This window comes from Pongo abelii, chromosome 14 (genome assembly GCF_028885655.2).
Source record: "Pongo abelii isolate AG06213 chromosome 14, NHGRI_mPonAbe1-v2.0_pri, whole genome shotgun sequence".
In the NCBI taxonomy this organism is placed as follows: domain Eukaryota; kingdom Metazoa; phylum Chordata; class Mammalia; order Primates; family Hominidae; genus Pongo; species Pongo abelii.
Window position 1 is genome coordinate 82,856,890 of NC_071999.2, and position 25,812 is coordinate 82,882,701.

The 25,812-nt window shown below is 33.8% G+C and overlaps 1 protein-coding gene across 21 annotated transcripts in view; it reads right to left on the bottom strand.

Annotated features, from left to right (window-relative positions):
* MYCBP2 (MYC binding protein 2) overlaps nt 1-25,812 on the bottom strand; it is a 276,766-nt gene that overhangs the window by 75,790 nt on the left and 175,164 nt on the right. For 10 of the 21 annotated variants that reach the window (XM_054529141.2, XM_024230795.3, XM_054529143.2 and 7 more), the window contains 8 exons: nt 24,345-24,460; nt 20,725-20,822; nt 19,918-20,034; nt 19,062-19,202; nt 9,045-9,119; nt 6,210-6,434; nt 5,228-5,360; nt 1,571-1,693 (listed from right to left, as the gene is read on the bottom strand). In XM_054529141.2, the coding sequence (XP_054385116.1) occupies nt 1,571-1,693; nt 5,228-5,360; nt 6,210-6,434; nt 9,045-9,119; nt 19,062-19,202; nt 19,918-20,034; nt 20,725-20,822; nt 24,345-24,460 (1,028 nt within the window). The remainder of the gene's footprint in view (nt 1-1,570; nt 1,694-5,227; nt 5,361-6,209; nt 6,435-9,044; nt 9,120-19,061; nt 19,203-19,917; nt 20,035-20,724; nt 20,823-24,344; nt 24,461-25,812) is intronic. The other 11 variants (XM_024230796.3, XM_054529144.2, XM_054529140.2 and 8 more) reach the window with 3 other exon arrangements.

Below are 25,812 nucleotides of genomic sequence, written 5' to 3' on the forward strand. Positions count from 1 at the left end.
TAAACTCCTGGCCTCAAGTGATCCTGCTGCCTCAGCCTCCCAGGTAGCTGGGACTATAGGCATGAGCCACTATGCCTGGCATGCTGCATGCTATTTTTGAATGATATGCACAAAATCACATGTTTAAAAAAAGTAATACTTTATTATTTGTACATAATAACAAATTTTCTCGGCAATGTTTGTATCTCTTAAACATTTATATTTATTTTAATGATATTTTAATAAATTATAAAGACTGATTTACTGTGATAGCTATCAGTACAATGACAGACATTTTAAAGACTGAAAGCATACAATTTGTGTTAAACAAGGCTTTAAAACATTACTATATAGAGATATAGTAGCAGTAAGCAAATGCTGAGATTTTAAGAGTTGACAAAGGTAAAGAGAAAGGGACATAAAGAAAACACCCAAGCATTTACACTATGTAAGTACAAAGATCTAGCTTAAATTAATGGAAATCAGGTACCCGAAGTAAGCAAGCAGATAATACCCAATCCTATGGGACAGGCTAATCCAAGGGAGTAAAAAAAAATCTTGTGGCTAGGTTTCCTTCATAAAAATACTTTGTGGAAAGTAATGAAGCTATTCAATAGAAGTAGTTTTATTTTAAACGGAATATTCCCTATACATTTTGTTCACTGTTTTATTTTTTCACTTGTTCTGCAAGTCAGGTATAATGACACTGTATTTGTCCCTTGGAATCAAGTCCTGTGAATTAATTTAAATAAAATTAAAGTAAAATTATTTCCACGTAGGCTATCTGCTCCCTTTTACTCATGACCCAGCTGTATGTTACCTGTGGACAATAGGGCTGATTTTGAAGGAGTCTAGATCAGGTACATAGGAAAGAACAAGAGTGTGTGAATTCACATAAAAATGCAATTTCTGATGAACCTCCAGCATAAATTGTTTCAAAATTAACTATTGTTTGGACAGTCCATGATGCTGGTCTCTTCCATTAATGCAGCCAAAACAGCTGTATATATTTTATATTCATATGGCTTAGGGTTTTCTTCTTTTTACAACTTTCTGGTTTTATTATAGATAGTAAAACCAAACATATCATTTCACATAATTCTAAATTAACTAAGATTACTGGGTTAGAAATTCTAAACCACATAAATTTTATAAAGCTCACGTGTAACATTACTTAAAAATATTATTTAAAAGTCATAGTTTGATTTTAAATGGATCATTTGAGAAAGTTCTTCATTTCTCATTAACATTACCGTCCTAATAAGTGGATGATAAAAATCACATTTTACTAGATTTAGTGAAATAGAATCTTTAGGATATGAAACCAAAATGAGTGTTTTTTAAATAGAAAAAAAATAAGCAAGCACTCTCATAAACTTAAGCCAAAACTGGTTAAAAACAAAAAACAAAAAACAAAAAAAACCAACAATATGAAAAGAACACCTTCGTAAACATTTTGTATTAGCTTTCCATGAACAAATTTTAATTTAATAAAGATTTTTGGGTGAACACAAATAAAAAGTGTATAAAAGAGAAGGTAATAAAAAATATTGAAGTTAGGTAAGTAAAAGACTTACTTTTAAACACCTACCTTTGTTATTTCCGAGTCCATAATCAAATCCTTGGGCACTGCAACTTGCCCCTTTATTAAAAGCTTGCACTGAGAAAGGGCTTGGAGGAGGAGTTTGAGAATTCTGATCCAGAAGAACTTGTTCTACAACAAAAGCCATAGCTGTAACATTAGTTTCTTACATGCTATTCCCTATTCATACAACAAAGAGAGAAAATTGCAAAAGATTTTATGATGGTGAGATCTTAAAATAAGCTCACATCTAGATTTGATCAATTTAAATACCAGTCAGGTCATCTTAACATTAACAAAGCACCTGACAAATCTTTGTTTTTATTTATCAAATACAGAGTGAAATTTAGAAATGAGATATGCTCTTATGAAGCCAATTTACTTTTATTGTGGCAGGATACATTACTGAATGCATACTAATATTTCTGGACCAGGAACTCTTTGTATTTGTAACAAATTTATACAAGAGTATTTTGCAAAACAAAACGGACAACGTATAAACCAGAAATAAAAGTATTTTGCATATTAGTATTAGAATAGAGAAAAAAACTAAGTATCTAGTACCAAAAGGAATTTTCATTTGTTAACTGTTCTAAGTTATGAATGTGAAAATTATGGAAAACTTAACTTTTAACTTATTTTATTACATAAAGATATTTTTCCCAAATAGAAGGATAATAATAAACCATGTTACATAATCAGAGTCTATAAATGTATCAGAATTCTTATTTCAAGCACAAAATGGCAAATGTTTTATCCATTTACAAATGGCAAGATGTGACCTATAAAATATGCAAACTAAATTAATCCCCTATGAACAATCAACTGGGTCCAAGATTCTGTCTGATATAAAACAATACCTTAGTTAAATATCCATATTAATGCCAGCCAAAAAAGGCAAAATAAAGTCTGTCAAGTAAAATCAGGAGGAAAAGGTATTTATTCCATTAAAATAACATCATGAAAAATTAAATATCTCAAGTATATTTTTAAATATCTTATTTTAAAAATATCTTTAAGTATCTTAAATATATTTTCTAAAAGTCAATAGTCCTTTAAACAGAACAGGGAACTACAAACAGGGTGTGGTAGAGTGTTTCCTTCCAACTTGTAAATTGCAATTCTGCTGTACCAGTGGTACTGTATAATCTATCCCTTTACCAGCATTTGTAGACTTGATTTAAAAAACCAATCAGCACTTCCCTTAGGCAACACTCTTCAGCATGCAATATTTCAGCAGTAGAATGTTTCTTCAGAAAAACACCCATGAACAGTAAACTGAACGGAAAAGATAGCAGTGCTTCCCTTCTAGACTAAGAATGGTCTAGCACCCAGAATGAAGTCTGTTTTTAACACAGCAGTAACTTTGCCTACTACAGATTTCAAAGACCAATAGAGAATTTTTACAAAGAGGAAAGCTTTTGTTTTACTCACACGACTTCATATAAACTACCATAGTGCCAAATCTTTGTATTTCCATATTAAATATTATCACCAATGAACAGACTATTTGGGCAGCACATCAACTAATCTTAGTGATTTAAAGGCACTAACTTCATATCATTTCTTTCCTTATCACTCCAGGTTTTATATTAAAATATTAAGATTCACATGATCACCAAATATCTATTTGTGTCTGTATCTATATATCAAGAGTAAAAGTTGATTAACAGATTACAGAGAAAAATTTCAACTTCTTTTAAATGATACTCTAATTTAAGAAGCATTTTATCTTGGAAGAAGCTTCTATCTTCTAAGTTTATAAGAATAAAATTTCCCAGGTTAAAACTTGATCCTTAGCATGGAAGGCATTTTGCATTTTAACAATAAGACCTAACTTACCATCCATTAGCTTTATCTGTTATTTGCTCATTTAGTCTTCATATCAGATTTATGTGGTTATGACTTATAAGGTCGTTTTATAAATGGGAAAACTGAGGCACAGAGATATTAGGTTAACTTGGTCAAGGTCACACGAGTAAAAAGTTGTACAGCTGGGATCAGTACCCTGGCAGTCCTGCTTCAGAATCCACTCTTACATATTTTGTTGTACTGCCAGTTAAAAAATTATTAAGCAATAAGCTAGAAAAGTCCTTTGGAAGTCACCTAAGCTGTTCTCATATTTAACTTATCTTAAATAAAGCTGATCTCCCCTTAGGTATTTTCATTTATATCTGAATATTCCTATATAAAGAAAAATGTTTAAAAATTTATGAATATGTAGTAAATATACAGCAATATATAATAAGGACATGGTAAGTGAAAAAGTCATTTAGTAAATGTCTGATTTACATCAAGCGGAACCCTTATCTTTTTCAAATGAATAGTTCTACTGTCTCAGGACATTATTTTATGACCACATCATCTTAGACTAAAAAAAGTCTATCTGGGAAAAACAAGGAGAGGAGGTAGGTTCTCAAGTTGTGCTCAATGTGTACAGCATGGTGTAATGAGTACAGCATTTAAAACACGAATGAAGATTCTGGCTGAAGTCTTACATCTGCTATGTCACCAGCTGTACAACCATAGACACATTATTTTAAATTCTACGAGCTTGAGTTTCCTACCTATAAATTTAAGATTATATCACCTACCTCAAAGGTGTGTTGTGGGGGAAAAAGGTAGACATCTCCAGAGATACTCCATCATTATTGCAAATTTCAAACCTTTTTTGAATCCATATTTATGGACATATTGCCTCTTAGAATAATAAGTATTATAAATTTATTATCTTTTGAATAAAGATGCATGTTCTCCTATTTATCTAACTTCATCCTATAAATTTTGGGATTTGGCAGACAAGTCCATGTTTGCTTACATACTTATTTTGATGTGCTATTATTTTTATAATTCAAGTTGTATTACAAAACTTCATGAGCAACTAGTATGTGTCAAAACTGTTTCAGAACTAGGAATGCAAAGATAAAAACCATGTGCCTGTCCACAAGGGACTCATAACTGGGTATGAAGAAATAAACATGAACTTCACTATGACACTATTGTTCTAGTGGTGAGCACAATTCTTTAGGAACACAAGAAATTCTTGGCTCTGTTGTGATGAGTTAAAGCATCACACAAGGGATAATGTGGTTTCAACTTCGAAGAACAAATTTTTGTCACCAAGATATCAAAGAGAGGGAGACAAAAAGGAATATATTTTATTAAGTGAGATCAATGTTGAAAAAGGTAAAATAAAATTTAAAGTTGAAAATCTAACAACAGGAAACCCTAAAGACACTATGCATTTATTCAATGCTCTTTCCCTAAGACAAAATGCAATCAAATGAAGTTGCCTGGGAGAAGTACTGAGATTGGTAGTTGGAATACTGAACTTTCATTTTATTATAGAAGGGATAAAATGTTCAGTCCTGGACTGGTACGGAAGAAAGAGGTATAGAAATTTATATTAATGAAATAAAAAGCCTGTTTTATAAAGATGGGTCTACATGTTTTGAATTTTCTTTTAATTTTCTTCTTTAATGTGCATTAAGTACTCACGTATTTTACAAACCAATTTTAACAGTTGCAAGATTTTTTAACTTTTAGTTTTTCTTTTTAAAAAACAAACACACAAAAAACTCTTTAAAACAAAAGCAATACAATAGGCATTAAACTTCTGTATTTGAAAGCTTAATTGGAATAAATCACAAATTTAAGCCAACTTGCCATCTTCATGTCGGAGGTACTGGTTTCCGCCTCTGTCTCTAGCTAAGGACCATGCCTCTCCTTCATCACTCTCACAGAACTCTACCATGCTGTTCTGATCCAGTTGCACCCATGTCCCTTCAGAATTGGTTACCTGGTACATAACAAAAAGCATGATTGATTGGCTTGATTCTTTCAGGGAACTCAGTCTGAAAACCAGTAAAAAGCTTACATGTCTGAATAGTGTAATCATTCCAATACATTTCTACTAAGAAATTAGTTTCTGAAATTAAGGCCACAGCCTGAGGTAAGACAGAAGTCAATAAAAAGTTCTGTAAAATACTGCTTATTTATGAATTTGGTTAAAATAATAACTTCCAAAGCACAAAGATAACCCCTAAATAATTTTAAGAATTACCCAAAAACACACGGCTCATTTTCTTTTTTCTGCATCTAAAATGTCCTAACACAGCCGACTTGCTATTACTTAGGTTGAGAGTATCCATAGTGTAATTTGAAAATGACCCTTACTGAGAAATAGCATGACACACTACATCTTCAAGCTTATCAGCTGAGGCAAATGCCACAGTAGCCTAAAGTGTAATTTTATTTGCTCAGGACTTCAGTGAGACCTACGAATGGGAACAAAGAAATGAAACCTTTTGCATATGATCACATCTCCATACCGATCACATAGAATATTTTAAGTGATGATAATCCATGATGGTATAGTACATTTGTAATAATGAAAAAATATGTGCAAATACCAAACATTTATATACACAATACAAATCATTTGTTAAGATATTGTTTACACAAGGATAATTATGCAAATCATTAGACAGAAGCACAGAAAAATTATGTATTTGCAATACAAGTAAAGATAAAATACATTAACATTGAAAAACCTGTGGTAGAAATGGCAACCTTTAGAAGAGATGCTTTGGTTGTATTACATTAAAAATGAGTATCTTAGAAGTCATGAAGCTACAAGAATCCATACCTCTCCCACTGCTTTGACTCTGTTTCCCAGAACTAACATTCCAATTGGGATACCTCTAAGGTTAGGGCAGCTTCTGATGTTGTGACCTGAAGGTCCCGTCTTCACTACCTTGTACATGCCTGGCCCTCCTCGCAAGAATGGCATATCTTGTTCTTGCATTGTTGCTTCCTGTGGGCAGCAGGAGTTTATGTCTTTGAAAAAGTCATCAGTATTAGTTTTAGATTCCTGAAAATTTGAATAGGAAAGAAAAATAAAATACAATCTATTATCACTTTCAAAGCCTTCCTATTAATAGCTTTTATAGCAAGTCTACAGTACTGTCAATATAAAAAAAAACACATAACTAAAGATAACTGAAGAATTAGTCATTAGCACTAAAGAATCTCAGTTTTTCAACAATGCTATTTAAAATAAAGTTGAAGGCAAGAAAATATAGCAGGAAACCAGTCGACCTCTGGCTTCTGCCCACCACAATTTGACAAATATAATCATCCTTGATTTTACTTTTATCTTTAATGCAATATTTAAATTTAACAGTAGGAAAAATAAAAATTCTATACTATGTGAACCACAAGGGAATAATTTTGAATCATTATTACTGCATTACTGTATATTGTTATGGGTCAAAAAAAGTCTAAATATTCATTTCTTCCCATGTTGAAATAATTATTTATAAATAGAGAAAACAGGTATGAAGAATCTGAAAACTGATCCATAAGCAGAGATGATGAAAAATATGCATTAAAAATATAGCTATATCTTGCTATTTGTTAGTTATGAATGAAATAATGATGCTTACAATATTTTAACAACTTATACTTTCTAATATTGTACAAATAAAAATGTCTTGCTAGATTTGTTAAGCCATTACTATGCACTGATATATTAATGCTAGCAACAGAAAAACAGACTATATTTTTAGTAGAAAGGAGAAATTAAACATGGATTTAAGTAAATATAACATAAATTTATATTATTGAAAAGAGTCACTTCTAAAATGAAAGAACCTTCCCTAAATTTTCTGTTAAATTGTAATGCTGTGATAAAATTGTTTCCTATGTGAATGTAATAAAGAGAAATAATAACCTTTCCATATTTTCTCTTTTTCCCAACTAAATGTAAATAAAGGGTCCACACTGGGTGTTCTCATTGCCATCATTACTCCTTTAAAAGAGATTTAAAACTGCATTTTTACATACAGTAATATGAACTCTATAATTTATTTCATATTCAGATAGAGTAATAGATAACCATAAAGAGACACACATGCAAACATTAGGTTAAAACTGATATTTAATAATGTTATAAATAGAATAAAAATTTAAAAACTAACATTATGCAAGATAAAATTGTATTAAATAGTTCTATCCCTACCAGTAGCCTCATAATGAAGAGATATGTATACATGTTCATATACATAGTAACACAGTAGAATATTAAAAATAGAATCCTCAGGTTTAAAAATATGTGGATTCAAGAATTCTGTATACCTGCTACTTTGTTAATTCCACACATGACTGGTCAGGGAAAATGTTAAAGTCACCACTAACTTTCACATAATATTTTGTGAATCTCACTGTAGTGATGAATAACCAATTTTTACTTACACAAATATGTACTAAGAAAAATTAATTTACGTTTACTGTAATTATATTTTATTTACCAATATTCTTTTGTCACATATTGGAAATATAATGGAAATGAGAATTTTAAACACTCAAAAAGCTTAGATTTACAACGGAAAATAAATGTAAAATACGCATTTTATATACTCATCATATATATTTGTAAAAATTTATATATATGCAAACCTACATGAATACACAGAGTGCACTCAAGATAAAGATTGAGAGTAACACAGGTCTAAACTTTACACAGTACTTGCTATTACACTCACAAGATTTTCTGTAAACATTTAAAAATGTCTGTAAATGGTCAATAAATAAATACATCATGCCATTTCATAGTTAGAAGAGGCAAGTTTTAATCCTACTCACAAATGATTCTTAAAAATTACATGGCAACATAAAAAAGCAAATATCCATAGATTTAGCAAAAAAACCCAATTTCACTGGTATTTAATAATATTCCCAGTGCATTTAATTAATTATAACAATAATTCTAACTTTTGATCATTCAGGGTAACACTGGGAGTTAAGCCTTGGCACAACTAATTATAATTGCAAACTAGTCACTGAAAGGCAATTATGAAAACTTGTTAAAAATTTAAAATAATATTTTATTGAAAAGGTAATAAAACTATATTAATAAGTATAAAACAAAGTTTATCCAATTCTTGTGCTAAACAGTATAAAAAACTGACAGACATAAAGTCATAGAACTGTGCCTATCATGCTCAAGCAATAGTAAAATACATGTTTTATTCAATACAGAAATGTAAGACCCAGGTACCAGCATATTAAATTCATGAATTTCAATATTATTATTTTCTCCCTCCAGTCCCATCCCATTCTCAGATGAACATTCAAAGAGGGAATGTGAAAGAGTTGGCAGTAGAAAAAATAAAAGAGCCATAAGGCCAGGACACTGTCACCTAAATAAGTTAGTTGTGAAAACACTAATCTTAGATATAGTCATTGGAAAAGCTAGTCATAAAACTAAATATAGCAAATTTGAAGTCATGTGGAAGTATCACTTAAACTAATAATACATTCTTTTTGGCAGGAGCGAGAAAACTCAATTGCAGCACTTCATATAGATTTTTTTTGGTTAAAAGGTTTTATTAATCTTCAGTAAAGGTTTTAAAGACACAAAATTTGTTATACATGCTGAAATACCTGAATAAAATATTATTGTTCCTTACAGTTAACTCACCTGGGGGAAAAAAGCTTTGGAAGTCCATGAAAATACGTCCAAATCCCTGACTCCTTGGCTAGCATTAAAGATATTCTGAGCAACAAAGTTTAAGAAAGAAAAATATCAACAAAGAAAGGGAACAGGATATCATCTGCAGAAGATGCGTGCACAGTAACATTTTTCTGTACTCTAGCACCAACATGGAAATATGATTTTACTAAAGAGAAACTGAAGCCATCTGAGTAAACAACACACCGAAGAAATTCTGTCTGATAAGTAAGTTTTTGTCAGAAGCTCTCCGTGGATATAGTGTGTCATGCCATTTACTAAAATTAAGAGCCAGACGTTGTTACAAAGCTTAAGATACTCAATGCAAGAAAGAAACCTTAAAATTCTTTAAATGAGGACGTATTTGTTCTAATACAAGCCAGATTTGTTTTATGACAGAAACCAGTCTGCTGTTTTATAATAAAAATGGAAATGATATCGATGTATAGAAAATGCAATTATCATTATGAATAATAATGGCATGTAGTTTACGTGAACTTATTACTTTTTGAAGTACAAAAATAAAAATAAAAAATAAAAAAGTAAAAAATAAAAAGTATGAGTCATTTTTTCAATTTTCCTTCCCTCTATAAGTAGGAAAAAAATCATCTGGAAATGTTTCTGAATGCTACTAACAAGTTTGATAAGAAAAACATAATACATACAATCAATTTTTTATCAAAAGATAAAAATTTAATCAATTTTATCAAAAGACAGGCCTATTTTTCTCCATCTCAAAGTTTAGGAAATGTAGAACATTTAGGATCTCTAAGTTAAAGTCTAAAAATGTTTTGTTAAGGAACAATCAATTCACAGAAATGTTATCCTAGAAAAATCAACATTTTCACAAAATGTTTTACTGATAATTTAAATGATATACATTTTCGTAGTTATCTCATGCTATCAATCTATATTTATCTGATCTGAAATTAAAATCTTTCCAGTGAGTAGCAATTGCACAATTTTATTGCTTATGTAAATATTATGATAAAAGGTTATTTTGAACCAAAAAAGAGGACATTCAAAATGTTAATAAAAAAGATCAACTAAGACTTCAACAAAAAAGAAACATCAAAATTCGCTATCAATTATGTCATTTTAGATAATGAAACTTTATTTACTGTCTCTAGTTCTATATTTTCCATATCCATATATATATGGATGAATGTGGGTACACACCCATGTACATAAATATATGCTAATTCATAAATGTAAGACATATAAAACCCTAAAAAAAGTGCCTAATAATATGTCTACAAATAAATGTAAACCAAAACCAAAGCCAACTGCCCCCTAATTAAAAGCGGATAGTGAATAAGGTCCTTTCTCTTTAGGTAAAGTGAAAAACATATTGCAGAGCATCTTGAAGTGCTATGTTTTAGGGGAAAAATGTCTCTACTGGTTCATCCACATATATAAGAATTTGTAGAGTACTCGGTCAATGGGTTTTTCTCCCTTACAAAGCATAGTGGGACAGACTTTCTGACATAAAACAATATCACTTTTTTTTTAGCATATTCTATTTTTTAGCATAAATTACTCTAGTATTAAAATAACGTGAAAGGCAACTGTTAAAAGTAACGCAGGTAAAGTTAGTGATAAAGAAGCAATGTGGTGACTGGTTGACAATATTTAAAGCTTATGTCTCTCTTTTAAGTCAATGTGCAAACATAACTGCTTTCTCAGTCAACAGCATGTACAATGATATTTTAAAATGATGTTAACTGCTAACTGTGGTAATAAATTGCCAATAAAATCAATTCTGTATATGTTTCTGTGTAAATTGAAACTTTATACTTTTTTGCTTTTGTTCTGCAGTTGTAGAAAATTCTTCATTCACACTGGTTTACCCTAAGATTATTTTCAAAATGTAATGTCCTAGTAAAACTGCATTTATCAAGAAGCAGAAATTTGAAGAACAGAAAGCTGGAGTTTAAAAATAAAATACACTTGAATAGCTGGGTGCAGTAGTGCATACCTATACTCGTAGCTATTCAGAAGGCTGAGACAGGAAGATTGCTTGAATCCAGGAGTTCGAGACCAGCCTGGGTAAGATAGAGAGACCTCATCTCTACAAAATAATTTAAAAATATAGCTGGACATGGTAGTACATGCCTGTAGTCACAGCTACATGGGAAGCTGAGAAGGCAGGACTCCTTGAGCCCAGAAGTTCAAGTCCAGCTTGGGCAACAAGAAGACTTCATCACACACACACACACACACACACACACACACACACACACACACACACACACGAATAGTGTTCTTTGGAAATTCAGAAATGTTTTAGTCTAAAGATATGACCATTCATGAAAATGTTAATTTCTCCAAAGCCCCAATTTCTCACTATTAAAATATGTTAGCTTTCATATAGTATAATTTCACAGATTATTATGAGCACAGCTTGTGTGTGCATGTGTATATACAAACACACATATATATATAAAATAACATTTTATTCTCAAATACTATTTTAAAGGCAGAAAAGTTCTGTAAAGAAAATTAGAAAATTAAAGCATACTGTGAACCTAACTAAATTAATGAACACCAAATTGCAACTCTAAGCTGATAATCTTTCAAGGCATAGGAAAGAGACCAACAAGTGAATAATTATCACAGTGAAAATATGTGACCAACCATGCCAAATGCTCATGCAAAAAAAAGAAAAAAATCTTTCCTTGTGTTAGATAAGCACAAAGCTAAGAATTGCCATTGTTAAAGCAAAATGATAAAATAACTCAAGAAAATTAAGAATAGCATATATACTAATTATTACAGTCTTAATTTAACTGTTTTAATCTCATTCTGTTTACGAAACTTTAACACTAAGCTAAAGAATGAAATAAAGCTGTTCTTAACCATATAAGAACAGTACATTTACTAATGTTGTATTAAGTTAATATTATTAAGATTAAAACACAGGTTATGTATACACATACACACAAAGCTATTAACAAAATCAGGAAATCCGGGGTATGTTAAAGCTGTGACTGCTAAGTGTTATTAGGTAAAAAGGAATGAAATTGGATTTAATGTTATTAGGTAAAAAGGAATGAAATTGGATTTAAAATGCACGAAACATTTGCCAATTTTATCAATTAACCCAGGTGATGCTATACAAACAAGATTAACAAATGATACTTTCTCTTCAACTCTACTTCAAATCTTTCAGGTCCCAAAATTTGGAAAATCAGTATACTTTCTAAATGTGAACACCCATCAGTCTAAAGTAAGAAGTAATCTGTATAAATGCATGGAGATATACAGAAACTCAATTCTGTAAGAATTCAGATTATATGGGAACTATAAAGATACCTTAGAATACTTCCATTTGTCTATCATCTACTTTCCTTGATATAAACTTTCTCTTCCACTCAACTCCCCTCACAATGTTAATTAAAAGATCTCATTTTTGACAGAGTACCCAAAGAATTGGGTGTGTAAGTTTCAAACCATTAACATCTCCTATCATAGAAGTACACTTGTTTTCCAAAAAATTAAGCTCGTGATTCCAGAGAGTCTAATGTTTTCCATGGTAGGTGCATAATAAATTCTCTTTTCATCTTTTCACTTGCATTGTCCCTGAAATTTGAAACATTCTACTAGCTCACATTTTGTAGATTCCACATCTTTAGAATTTTAATTTAAAATCAATCAATGTTCCCCACGTATGCCATCAAGAATAACTCATGTCATCTTCAATACATATCATGGTATTCATCCTCATTCAACCATTAAGGTTATAAGTATTTATCTTTCTGTAGTTTGGCAGTTCTAGTCAAAGTAATAGGATTATTACAGCTATAGTTGCTTCATCCTTTTATAACTATATTTATCCTTATCTCTCCACTAGATTCCCATGCATACTGAACATAAATGCATGGGCTCTGGAATCATATCAACTGGTGTTCCAATACCAGCTCCACTACTTTCTACTTGTGATCCTGGGTGAGTGGCTATCTTTATTCATTGCAAAAATGAGAATTATAATATGCTTAACATCACAGGGTCACAATGAGGATTAAATGAGATAATTAAGGCAAGGAGCATATATATGTTAGAAATTATTTTAAACAGAATGATCATATCAAATGCAAAGAACTAAAATTAAGCATCCACAAATGTGTAAAGCATTAACAAACTGCGAAAACCTACTATAAGCAAAGTGTAATTTTTAATGCTTAGGAAGAAACAAATGTGAGTAAGAAGGGATCCTGAATGAGTCCTTATCCTTAAGGAGCTTAAAAACAGAAATAAGAGGTACATAAACACAAATGGGCTGAAGGCAACAAAAACAAATATTATGGGTAGCTGGAGAAAGAAGTAAGCCTTTTCTACTTCTACAGATTAAGTGCTGCCTGAGAAGGAAGAGAGAAAGCTATTCTCCCCAGTACATATCTGTTTTCCACCCTCAATTCTCTGCTTTACCTGTATCAACTATTCATCATTTCACATACATAGCATGTCCCCATAACTCTGAACATTGATTCTCTGTCTAGAAATTCCTTTACTGTTTCCTGGCAACTTTTCTTCAAGACCTCCTCAAATGTCACTTAAGTGAAGCCATTCCACAACTTATCACAATGCAATTTAATTATGTGAATATGGTATGTCTACCACATTACATGGTGAGTACTCCAAGGATCAGAACTTCACCCCATCTTATTTACTCTGTATCCCTCCCCTCTGCATCTCCACCCAATGCCTACTTTCCAGCTTAGCATTTATTACTAACAAGAATGCAAATAAGAATTCTACGAATAAGAACTCAAATATTTACTAAACGAGCAATTAATAAATTAATGACTATAGCAAAATTGGGAAATAAAGAGAAGATCACCAACCAATTTTTGAGTCTGGACAACTTAAGATTAGAAAAAAATGGAAGTGAAACCATTCTAGATAAATTAGACAACAAAACAAAGACTCTTTAAGATACAAAATTGGAAAGCATGTTCTCAGCCGGGTGCAGTGGCTCACGTCTTTAATCCCAGTCTGTAATCCCAGCACTGTGGAAGGCCAAGGTAGGTGGATCACTTGAGGCCAGGGGTTCTAGAGCAGCCTGGCCAACATGGTAAAACCCTGCCCGTCTCTACTGAAAATACAAAAATTAGCTGGGTGTGGTGGTGTATGCCTGTAATACCAGCTACTCAGGAGGCTGAGACATGAGAATCACTTGAACCTGGGAGGTGGAGGTTGCAGTGAGCCAAGATCGTGTCACTGAACTCCAGCTTGGGTGGCAGGGCAAGGTGCTGTAAAAACAAACAAACAAACAAACAAAAAACAAAACAAAATCAAAAACAAACAAACAAAAAACAAAACAAAATCAAAAACAAACAAACAACAAAAATAACAAAACAAAAAAACAAACTAAAAGGAAAAGAGTGTTCTAAAAAGGGCAAAAAGTTCTACATAATTGATATGAATGCCTCACAGAGGATCTGAACCCTTCTCTATTTAGCTCTATCTTTGCCATTGACTTAAAAATTATTTTGGAAACGATAGTCATAATATGAATGTCTAATGCTATTCTGTCTCTAAACTAGAGCATTACTAAAGTGCTAAAACAGTTAAAGTCACTGTGAACTAAATTAGGATATGAATATTATTCAGTCAAATATGGTGTTTAAATAGAACGACTGATAGATCAAAATTGAGCTAAAGTTCATACTTACGATGAATACACGAATTCTAAAACATGAGTAAATAAACAAAACAGCGTGACAAGATCACTTTAAGGATTATCTAAAATGGGTAATTATAGTAATCTTATTTTTAAAAATAATTCATCCAACATTCAGTCAGTGTTCAAACTTCCAATCTCTGCCCCCACTCCTCTCTGTATAGTTTGTTTGAGTTGGGATCCAAATAAGGTGCACACATTGATGTCAATACAAAATTGTTTTAACTAGAAAAGGTTGAAAAGAGAGACGTAAACAGTGCTGAAGGCAACTTTTCAGAACTTTCACTTCTTTTTAAGTTAGCAGCATTGGTGTTTGAATACTTCTAATTTGATTTCATATCTCCCAGGTTTCATTTTTTTATTGAGTCATGTTTTACAATTAACAGCCATGATTAAAGTTCATTTACTTTAAATGAACTGAAGTAAGAAGGGAGAAAGATAGTTTTCCCAGCAGTAAATGCATAAGACATACAAAAGAAGAGGTAGCAAGATGCAACTATTTAGGTGTGTTATTTCCTTGAGAAGATGAGAGGGAATCATTATTCTATGTCCTATCATGTTTAACCCTGCACAGTCAGATACTCATAAAAAAAATGTACTGACTGGGTAAGGGGTCTGCCCTAGTCCCTACAGAAAATCATGCCTGTCCCTGCCTATGCCAGGCCTCTGACTCTGTATGAGTCCTCAGTTAATACCTGTACTGAAGTAACTTTATCCCAGATCTGTTTAGAGCCCTACGCTAGTTAATTTTGCCATACTGTACCCCCTCTGTCATCTTTGATCACCACCCAAAACATAAATCCTTATGTCATCTACCTGTTCTTTCATTTTTATACCAAACTGCTCCGTTTCTTCCTGATTCAAACTATTCCCATCCCCGCATGACTTTAAATTGTGTCTTATGGACCCCTTCCTCCAATGGTAAACACATTGTTTTTATCTTTTTTTTTTTTTTTTTTTGAGATGGAGTCTCGCTCTGTCACCCAGGCTGGAGTGCAGTGGTGCGATCTCAGCTCACTGCAGCCTCCGCCTCCTGGGTTCAAGCAATTCTCTGCCTCAGCCTCCTGAGTAGCTGGGACTACAGGCGCCCACCACCATGCCTGGCTAATTTTTGTATTTTTAGTAGAGACAGGGTTTCACCATCTTGAACTCCTAACCTTGTGATCCACCCGCCTTAGCCTCCCAAAGTGCTGGGATAATAGGTGTGAGCCACCCTGCCCAGCCTGTTTTTATCTTTAACTTTGTGAGTCACATCATCTGTGTGTCTTCAAGTCCACGCAGATGATCTTCCACCTGCCTAGCTTCTTAGTTCCTAGACTTAGGCACTTGTAGTGACTTCCATGTGCACTGCACTTCAGCCACCCTCCCATGGCAATGTAATAGAGCATCTCATTCGTTAAAGTGCCCTACCTATGATATCAAATACAAATATTCTACTTTATTGCCTGCATTTTTCCAACTCTTTAACTATAGTGCATTCACTATATTGTTCTAGGATTTTATTAGATCTTCTAAATCCCTTGGACCTTCCATTTGTCCTTTCCCATTTCCAAATTAGGTCTGAGTCCACATTCCCAGAGCTGATGATCTTAATTGCTATTTCTGTCACAGCAGCTTAGCAACTAGTACTATAATTTGCTTTCTTGGCTCTTTCTTGGCTCTTTTAATTCCGGACACTTAGGGCAATAAAGAACTAGGCAGGGGATTCCAGTTGGGTCTATACAGTGGTCTAATTGAGTCTTTAGTGGCCCAGTAATCCTTCAAACAATATTCCAAATATCCATTGCATTTCTCAACCCCCTAACTTAACTCATTCTTTTCATTCTGAACTGATGGTTTTCGTATCTTCTATTTTAAGGGAACTTGTAGTCTCCCTCAACCTCTTCCCTTCGTCCCTCCCTCCTCCAAAACATAACTACTGCCATGCATATTCCCCTCTCTTTTACAGAAGCAAGCTCTCCAAGGTGCCCTTAATTCCATTTCCTCCTCCTGTTTTTCAGTCTTCAGCCTTGTCATCTATATCTTTAATTTCTCCTTTTTTTTACTGGTATTTTTCTTTTAACTTATAAAACTCTCAAGTCACTACTACTCTTAAAATGAAGAAACCAAAAAAACCCTAGCTTCCTAACAATACCAGACACTCTTGAGCTGTTTACATTAACAACCTCCGCACTCACATTCCAGTGAAAACCACCCACAAGTATCTGTATGCCTCACTCCACTCCTTACCGCTCCTCTAACCTTTGTTACTCCCTTCTTTCCCTGACCTTAAGGAGACTGTCTACTACAGATTGTCTCTTGGATGGGGTTCAAAAGCATCAAGTAACAGAACACAATACTTTAAAATAAAATCGTGGGATTCAGAATTGTGACAGATGGTGCTTCTTGCTCTTCCTTTCTACTTTTGTTTATTGACTTGCTTTATCTGTGTGAGTATCTTTCTCTCCCAAAAGCAGCTCCTCAAATGAGCAAAGAAATCAGAGAAAATTTGGACTAGGAAGGTAGAAAAGATAATATAATCTGGAATAACGTTTTATTAGGGACTTAAGAAAATTTTCTTAGATAAAACACACAATGGCCAGGTGTGGTAGCTCATGCCTGTAATATCAGCACTTTGTGAGGCCAAGGTAAGATGATCGCTTGAGCTCAGGAGTTTGAGACCAGCCTGGGCAACATAGTGAGACCCCATCTCTATATTTTTATTTTGTTTTTGAGACAGAGATTCGCTCTGTCTCCCAGGCTGGAGTGCAGTGGCACGATCTTGAATCACTGCAACCTCCACATCCTGGGTTCCAGCAATTCTCCCGCTTCAGCCTCCAGAGTAGCTAGGATTATAGGTGCCCGCCACCACACCTGGCTAATTTTTTGTATTCTTAGTAGAGACGGGGTTTCACCATGTTGGCCAGGCTGGTCTCCTGACCTCAGGTGATCCACTGGCCTTGGCTTCCCAAAGTGCTGGGATTACAGGTGTGAGCCACCTCGCCTGGCTCTCCCATCTGTATAAAAAACAAAAACAAACTCCCCCTTGCCCAACAAGAAAGTCTATATTGGAAAAAAAAAAACTGTATAAAAGTGGTTGTTATAATTATCTCTTTAAAATACACTTTCGTAGAGGGTCAAAATCCTTTTTATTTTTAACTGCAGGTATAAATCTGAGGAAAGCTTAGTAAGATGTAATTGATGTAATTTTTTAATTTAAAATTTAGTATTTTACTTATAGATGTATCACTGTTCAACTTAACCTCCGTAAAGCAGTAAGCCAACACTCTAAATTTTCTTGATCACATATCTTCTTTCTCTTTCTTGCTCTCTCTCTATATACAAAGTCTCCACTGTGCTATTATAAAACATACACAAAAGCATATAAAAAAGACCGAGATCAATAAATAGAAATAGAAATTCCAGTGTTTTCTTCACCAAAGAATTGTCTTGTATTATATAAACTACTGCTTTGGAGAACATTATTACAGACAATCAAGGAGAAAGTCAAATGGAATATACTGAATGGTTTGATATAATAAGCTAACTTTATAAACTGATATTTAAGAAATTCAACTGTTTAAAATACTGTTTTTAAATAAAATTTTACCCGTGCTATTTATTAGCTCTGTCCTAAAGAGCACACACATTTGATGGTAATGAAAAAAGGGAAAAATCATTCTTTCCTGGTTAATATATAAAACGAAGCGTGGGTTATTATTATACTTCATGAAGTAGCAATCTTGTGAACACTGGCTCTATTCTACTATACTCAACAAGGAGGTACGATGAATTCTCTCAAAGACTAGGATTTAACTTCAACTAGAATACAACATAGCACCGCAAGTCTAAATAATAGTATTATAAGCCAAGAAAGAAGAGATTCAAAATTAGACAGAACACACAGAACTATTCGCAAAATGTGAACATAACATACATTTATACATGTTTTCGAATGTATAATTCTGAGTTCATAAACTTTAGTTTGGAATTCATTCCAAACAACTGTATAAATAAGAAAGAAAAAAATGTAGCCACTCTCATTTTCTACCTCTTTGAAAGGAATTCAGTAGTTTTAATTAAGTAGTAATTAATTAAATTTACTACTTCCTGCCTATCTGTGATGGATCATAATCTGCACTAAGGGCCTTAACCTTGCCAAACTTCACTTTCATTACACAGAAGCCCTTAAGAATTCAAGAAATTGTAAAGTAAAAGTTACTTAGTTGTGGGTTACCTCAGAACTGAAAAGCCTTAATTAAAGAAAGCCCTGTAAAACAAACAGTGTGTATCTATAATGCTTTTTAAAACCACCTTTTACTTACGTCAACAGGGACCAGAAGACTCTTGCCAAGATGTTGATTAAAAGAGAGGCACCAGGCTTCAGTGTAACCATTCATGCTAGGGACATACTTCTTTATTGTCTCATCATTCAGCCTCAGCCACACACCATCATCATTATGGATCTATAGAAAAAAGGCAACAGAAACAAGCCAGGCCTTCCTGTAAGTCCTATGAGGCTAGCAAGGTCTGAAAGTCTGCAAAGCAGAAAAATGATGGTGGATGTGGAGATTAAGCATCTAGTTTTTGTAGAAAGTAAGTCTGAGAGACCCTCCAGGGAAAAAAAAGCAGCAAAGAGTGCCAACACAATATGATAATTCATGTGGCAAGATTATAAAAACAATTTCACTTAGCAATAAAAACACAAGGAAACCACACTTTAAGATACATAGTTTAAACAGTAAAATCAGATGTTTCCCAAAGGAATATGAGTCTTCCTTCCCTTATATTTATATTTTAAGAATCAGAAGTTACTTGGTTATATTACTAGAAAAATATACTGTCCAAAGTTAAAGCAGTAAGAAACACATTTCAAAACAAACAACATTTTAAAATGTCATGAAAAACTATACCCATTTTCAGTGAATACATGTACAGGTTCTGAGTACTGTGTTGAACATTGTTCTTTTCATGTTCAAAATATAATTTTAGTTATTTTTTAATGATAAAATAAATGAAATGTTTGAAACTCAATGAACACATTCTATAAAATAGTTTTAAAATATTTCCCAAACTGCTTAAAACATATTCTGACAAAAAACTCAGTAACCTTATTATTATACAAACAATGCAAAAACTTTCTGTCCAAAATTTACTACCAAAAGCTCCTTTATCAATTACCTCATCAATAAAAGTGATAGTTCCATTAACTTTCACTATGCCTATCTGCTCACTCTGAAGGGAAGGGTGGCTACGGATGCGAAGCCCTGCGCTGTCCTTGGCCACAAATTTTCGAACCTGAGAAAGGCAAAGATAAACAGTGAGGTAGGAAGAACATGGAATAGAGATCTTACAAGTAGCAAGAAGTAAAATTAAGCAGGTTTGAAAGTATCATAATTCTTAACAAGGTTCCAGAATTATTTGTAGTGAGGCTCCCTCTGCAAATAACAGTGCTTTATAACAACACTAACAACAGAACTTTTAAGCACTGAAATGTGTATTACTGAAAATAAAAGCTTAGACAATTATATATATTTTAACTCATTTCTAAATATTGAAGATACGTGTTAAGAAGGATAAAAACCATCTGTTTCTGTTAGAAAACTAAATTCAATTACCAATATTTCATTTTTTTAACATGCAGTTTACCAAAATGCCTGTACTTATTCTTTAGATTTCAGAAATTAACTTTTCTTTTGACAGTAGGGGGCATTTTCACCTTGCAAACTTTACACTTAATTTCAGTAGACTTTTGTTCATTGTAAATGTCCCATAGCAGGAAGAATACAACATGTACCAAATAAAGAAGTACACATGTTACAGCTTAGAAATATTACCATGAACTACTCTCTAAATATATTTAGGGATATTTAGAATTCAAGTCCTGAAATCAAGTAAAATGTTAGATGTTTACTGGCCATTTTGAAGCATCAGTGACAAACATGTAAAAATTGAATGATTCCGGCTCTCAATTCATTCTGCCCTAACCTTATTAGGCTGAGGTTCAGACTTTGGTTTGACCAACTGAGTTCCTGGTGGTATCATCCCTTTTGGTGGGTCTTTTACTTTTACTTCCAGACCAGCATCTGTCAGAAAAATCAGAGAACTGTAACATTTGAGAAAAAAAGAGAAGGAAGATCCTTAAACCTAATCTTATAAACATCCACAGGCTATTTTTAAAAATTAACACAAATATCTGATTTCTGTCCTTTTAAGGTGATGGATATTTAATAGGCTAAACAAGAGAAATATTTTAAAAATGGCCCTGAGATTCTAAAGGAATGTCTCAGGATGCCAAGGAAAAGAAGGGGCTCCCCATCTTTAACTAGAACATATGAAATGATACAGAAAAAATAGAAAATAATAAAAAAAAAACTCTTGAGAATTAAATCTTATCTGACAATATCCAATCAGAATACCACTCATCATCTCTACCAGTCATCTCTATGACAATGTAGCATGGTTGTGAGAAGCTGAGGTTCTCGTGTTAGACTGCTTTGGTTACTCCGATATCTCGCACTAACTGTTTGACTCTCTGTGCCTCAATTTCTTAATCTATAAAATGGGAAAAATAATAGTATCTAACTCACCGAGCTGCTGTAGGAAATAAATGACTTAAAATGTACAAGGGGCCAGGTGCAGTGGTTCACACTTGTAATCCCAGCAGTTTGGGAGGCCGGGGCGGGCGGATCACCTGAGGTCGGGAGTTCAAGACCAGCCTGGCCACCACAGCGAAACCCCGTCTCTACTAAAAATACAAAAATTAGCCGGGCATGGTGGTGTGCACCTGTAATTCTAGGTACTCAGGAAGCCGAAGCATGAGAATTGCTTGAACCTGTGAGGTGGAGGTTGCAGTGAGCAGGGATTGCGCCACTGCATTCCAGCCTGTGCAACAGAGTGAGACTCTGTCTCAAAAAAAAAAAAAAAGTCTACGTAGAGCAAATTTAGATATATATTAAATACACAGTAAATGTTAGCTATTATTATTGTAATTATTCTAATGAATTATTATCTCGGCTTGTCTATGGTCAAGCAAGGTCGCAGCCCATTGATGGCATCAGAGAAAACTTAGGAAGAAAAGCAGGGAAGTTGAGTATGGAAGAAAATGGATGATTATAAGTAAGCAAGTCTTTTTTTTTTTTTTTTTTTTAATACTTTAAGTTTTAGGGTACATGTGTAAGTCTTTTTGTTCAGCTTCATTCCAAAAAACAAATATAAGTGGATTTTTCTTATCTAATTTATATCAGTTTTCTTCATCCCACTCTTAGATAAGACGATGAAAAAAACTCTATCTACTGAAATTTTACCACAATTTTTAGAGAGAAGAAAATCTTCACAATGTCATTCTTGGCTATTTCTACTTTTGAATTCCTACTGTAATTTGTATCTCTCGTGTGTCACTACTTATATTCTACTTCATATGATTTTTGTTTGCCTGTTTTATTTTCACAATCCTCATTAAAGTGTTAACACTTGACAGAAATTGTCTTACCCAGGAAAATGTATGCTCAGAACCAAAAAACATTTGCTGAACTAAAGGTTTTATGGATATGTTAAAGAAGAGTGCAGCAAAGGCTGCTGGCGAAGGTCTCTAGAATGGTACAGATGAACTGGATATATCTGAGTCTATAAAGTTACATTAATGTATGAGAACATACAATTACATCAATGTAAAGTACCTCTTTACCTCCACTGCCAAAGCAAACTACTTAAAGCAGGGTTTCCCAAATATTTTGGTGAAATATTAATTGGTATTATTACTATCTCCACCCTGTTTCTCTCTTCTCCACTTGCAAGGGGTCCCACGATAAGGATTAAACATAGTTCTTGATTTCAGAACTTCTCAGAATCCCTAATATGTTAATGTACATTGTGTGAATGTCTCAAGCGAGACTACCATATACAAGTGTAGCATCTCTAATCTGAAAACCCCAAATCCAAAAAGATCTAAAATCTAAAACCTTTGGTTGCTTACATGATGCTCAAAAAAAGTGCTCACTGGAGCATTTTAAATTTTGAAATTTTGAATTAGGGATGCTCAACTGGTAGCTGTAATACAACTATTCCAAAATCAGAAAAAGTCCAAAATCTAGAATACTTCTGGTGCCAAGCATTTCAGATAAAAGATACTCATCCCAAACCAGGTTTCTGAAATTTATCTGATCACAGAAACCCCTTTTCTTGAGGAGCATCAGGAAAAATAATGTTACAAGAAATTCACACAGATAAGTACTAGAGTTTTCTCCTTGTTATCCTATTATACAGACAGTTTAAAAGTAAAGAAAAGATTAATGCCTAAAACAAAAGAAATATGTTTTTCAAAGTTAATGGTTGTGATGATTCGTTCTAGGTGTCCACTTGACTGGATTAAAGAATACCTAGAAACCTGGTAAGGCATTACTTTTGGGTCTGTGAGGGTGCTTCCAGAGAAGACTGGCATGTGAGTGTGAGTGGAGTAGGTGGAGAAGATCTGCTTTCAATGTGGACAGACAGCTGGGAACACAGAGCAAACAAAAACAGAGGAGAGGTGAATGTATTTCTATTTTTTGGAGCTTGGATAAACACTTCCTCTACTGTCCCTCGACATTTGAACCCCAGGGTCCCCAGCATTTAGACTCCAGGACTTATTATCAGTGGCCCCCCTGGATTCTCAGGCCTTTGGCCTCAGACTGAGAGTTACATCATCTGCTTCCCTGGTTCTGAGACTACCTGCATCTCAGGGTCTCCAGCTTGCAGGTGTGGCCTGTCATGGGACTTTTCAGACTCCATAATTGTGCGAGCCAATTTCCCTAATAAATCCTCTCATATATCTAATACAGTCATGCATTGCTTAAGGTTGGGGAAATGTTCTGAGAAATGAATCACCAGGCAATTTCATCATTGTGCAAACATCAGAGTGGACTTATGCAAACCTAGATGGTACAGATTACCTGGGTTATATGGTACAGCCTATTGGTCTTAGGCTACAATCCTGTACAGCATGTTACCCTACTGAATACTGCAGGTAACTGTAACACAATGGTAAGGATTTGCATATCTAAACATATCTAAGCATAGAAAAGGTACAGTAAAAATCTTATAGGACCACCGTTATATATGCTGTTTGTCACTGACCAAAATGCTATGAGGCACATGACTGTATAGATATCCTATTGGTTCTGTCTCTCTGGAGAACCCAGATTAACACAATGATAGATTAAAAAATGCATTCATTCATCCATATTTACTGTCATTATGTGCCAGGCACTGAGCTACACTGGAAGATCCAAACATGAATGCTTTCTGCTCAGTCAGGAGAGGCACAGACACACCCACAAGGGAGAGACAGGGTAACACAGCAGCGTGGAAGAGAGCACACCTGACTAGCCACGTCAGGGAATGGAGGGAGGGAGTCATGAGGGCTACAATGCATGGATGGACACCAGAAATTATTACAAAATGTTAATGCACTAATTACTCATTATGAATGAGAAAACAAGGCCTCAAATAAGTTATGAAACCTATCCATATGTATAACGCAAGTTAAAGGGCAAAACTAGAAGATAAAAATAATTTTGATTCTAGTTATTTGAAGTAAGTAGTAGCTCATGGCTTTAAAAAAAAAATACCGATTTCAATGCCATCAATGGTAACATGAATAGTGTAGAGTCCAATAGCCCCTGGAGTCCAATTTGCACAATAAGTCCCATCATTATTGACACGGATCAGCATATTCTCACTGGGTCTGAAAAGAAATAAGATGGATATTGGAAATTTTACTTTTGGTTAAGCAGCCAACATCATTACGATAGCTCAGCAAACATTTAATTTGTTTGCATACCTCCTGGCAAATCCTACCGCCCTGCCATAGTACACTTGCCTACTCTCCAAAATGCTTGAATTTCACTTCTTTCTTACCTCAAACCTGCATCACCTCTTCCTCACTGTCCGGTGATCATGACCTCACCTCTTTCTTCTGTGAGACAATAAGCAATCAGATACAACCTCAAAGTTGCAATGTGATTAATAAACCTACTTTCCCCTGCCTTCTCTCATGGTAGAATGGAGGAAGTGTCCTGGATCTGATCCAGAGCTAGTCCCTCCCCTTGTGCTGTGAATCTTATTCCCTCAACATTTTTATGCTGCATTCACCTTGTTCTCTCTCATGCATCATCAATTACTCTCAATTTACTGAATCATTTCGATTAGCATACAAACTTTAGAATCTTCACTAACACCTCCCTTTGGTATTACAGCCCCCTCTAATAAGGTCTTACACCTCTTCTCTTATTTATATCAAACTCCATTCTCTCACCTCTACTTCTTTTCCACAATTTAACCTTCCTAGGCGTTTGTTTCCAACATTTCCTTACAACTGCTGCTGTCAAAGTCACCAATGCCCACCATGTCCCCAAGTTCAATGGTCACTTCATCCTCAGCAATCTCTCAGTAGCATTTGATAGCTGACAACTCTTTATATCTTGAAACACTCCCTTCTTTTTGCTTCTGTGATGTTTTCCTGGCTTTTTTCTTATCTCACTGGCCATTCTTTGTCAGTGTTTTGTTGCTTTCCCTTTTCTGACTACCGTTTAATTTAAGGAATGCCCCAGGATTTGGGTCTGGGTCATCTTTTTTCTACCTATGCCATCTATCTAGGTGACATCCATTCCTCAGTTTTAAATGCCGTCTCAATATAGATGATTCCCAAATTTATTTTCCCCACGAGTTTCAAACTGGTATTTCCAGCCTATACATAATTCTGCTTTCTCAGATTCACTTCCGAGATTTTTCTAAATTCTATGGAGGTGATCTCTCCAAACCATAATGCATCTAATTATTTTTTCCAAGTGTCTATTTTAAGAAGTACTGTTCCTAACAAATAAGATATTAACTCAAAAAATGTGTTTAAATCTGAAGTTAACAGAATTACTTATGGGCTGAAAAATTAAGACAGTACAATCAAATACAAGTATACCACATGCTGAAATCTCTCCACAATTCATTGGAAGGAGAAAAGGAATAATTTTTAAATAGCAAACAAATGAAAAACAAACTAATCAACCCTAAACAAGTCAACTTAAACATTTTTAGATACTA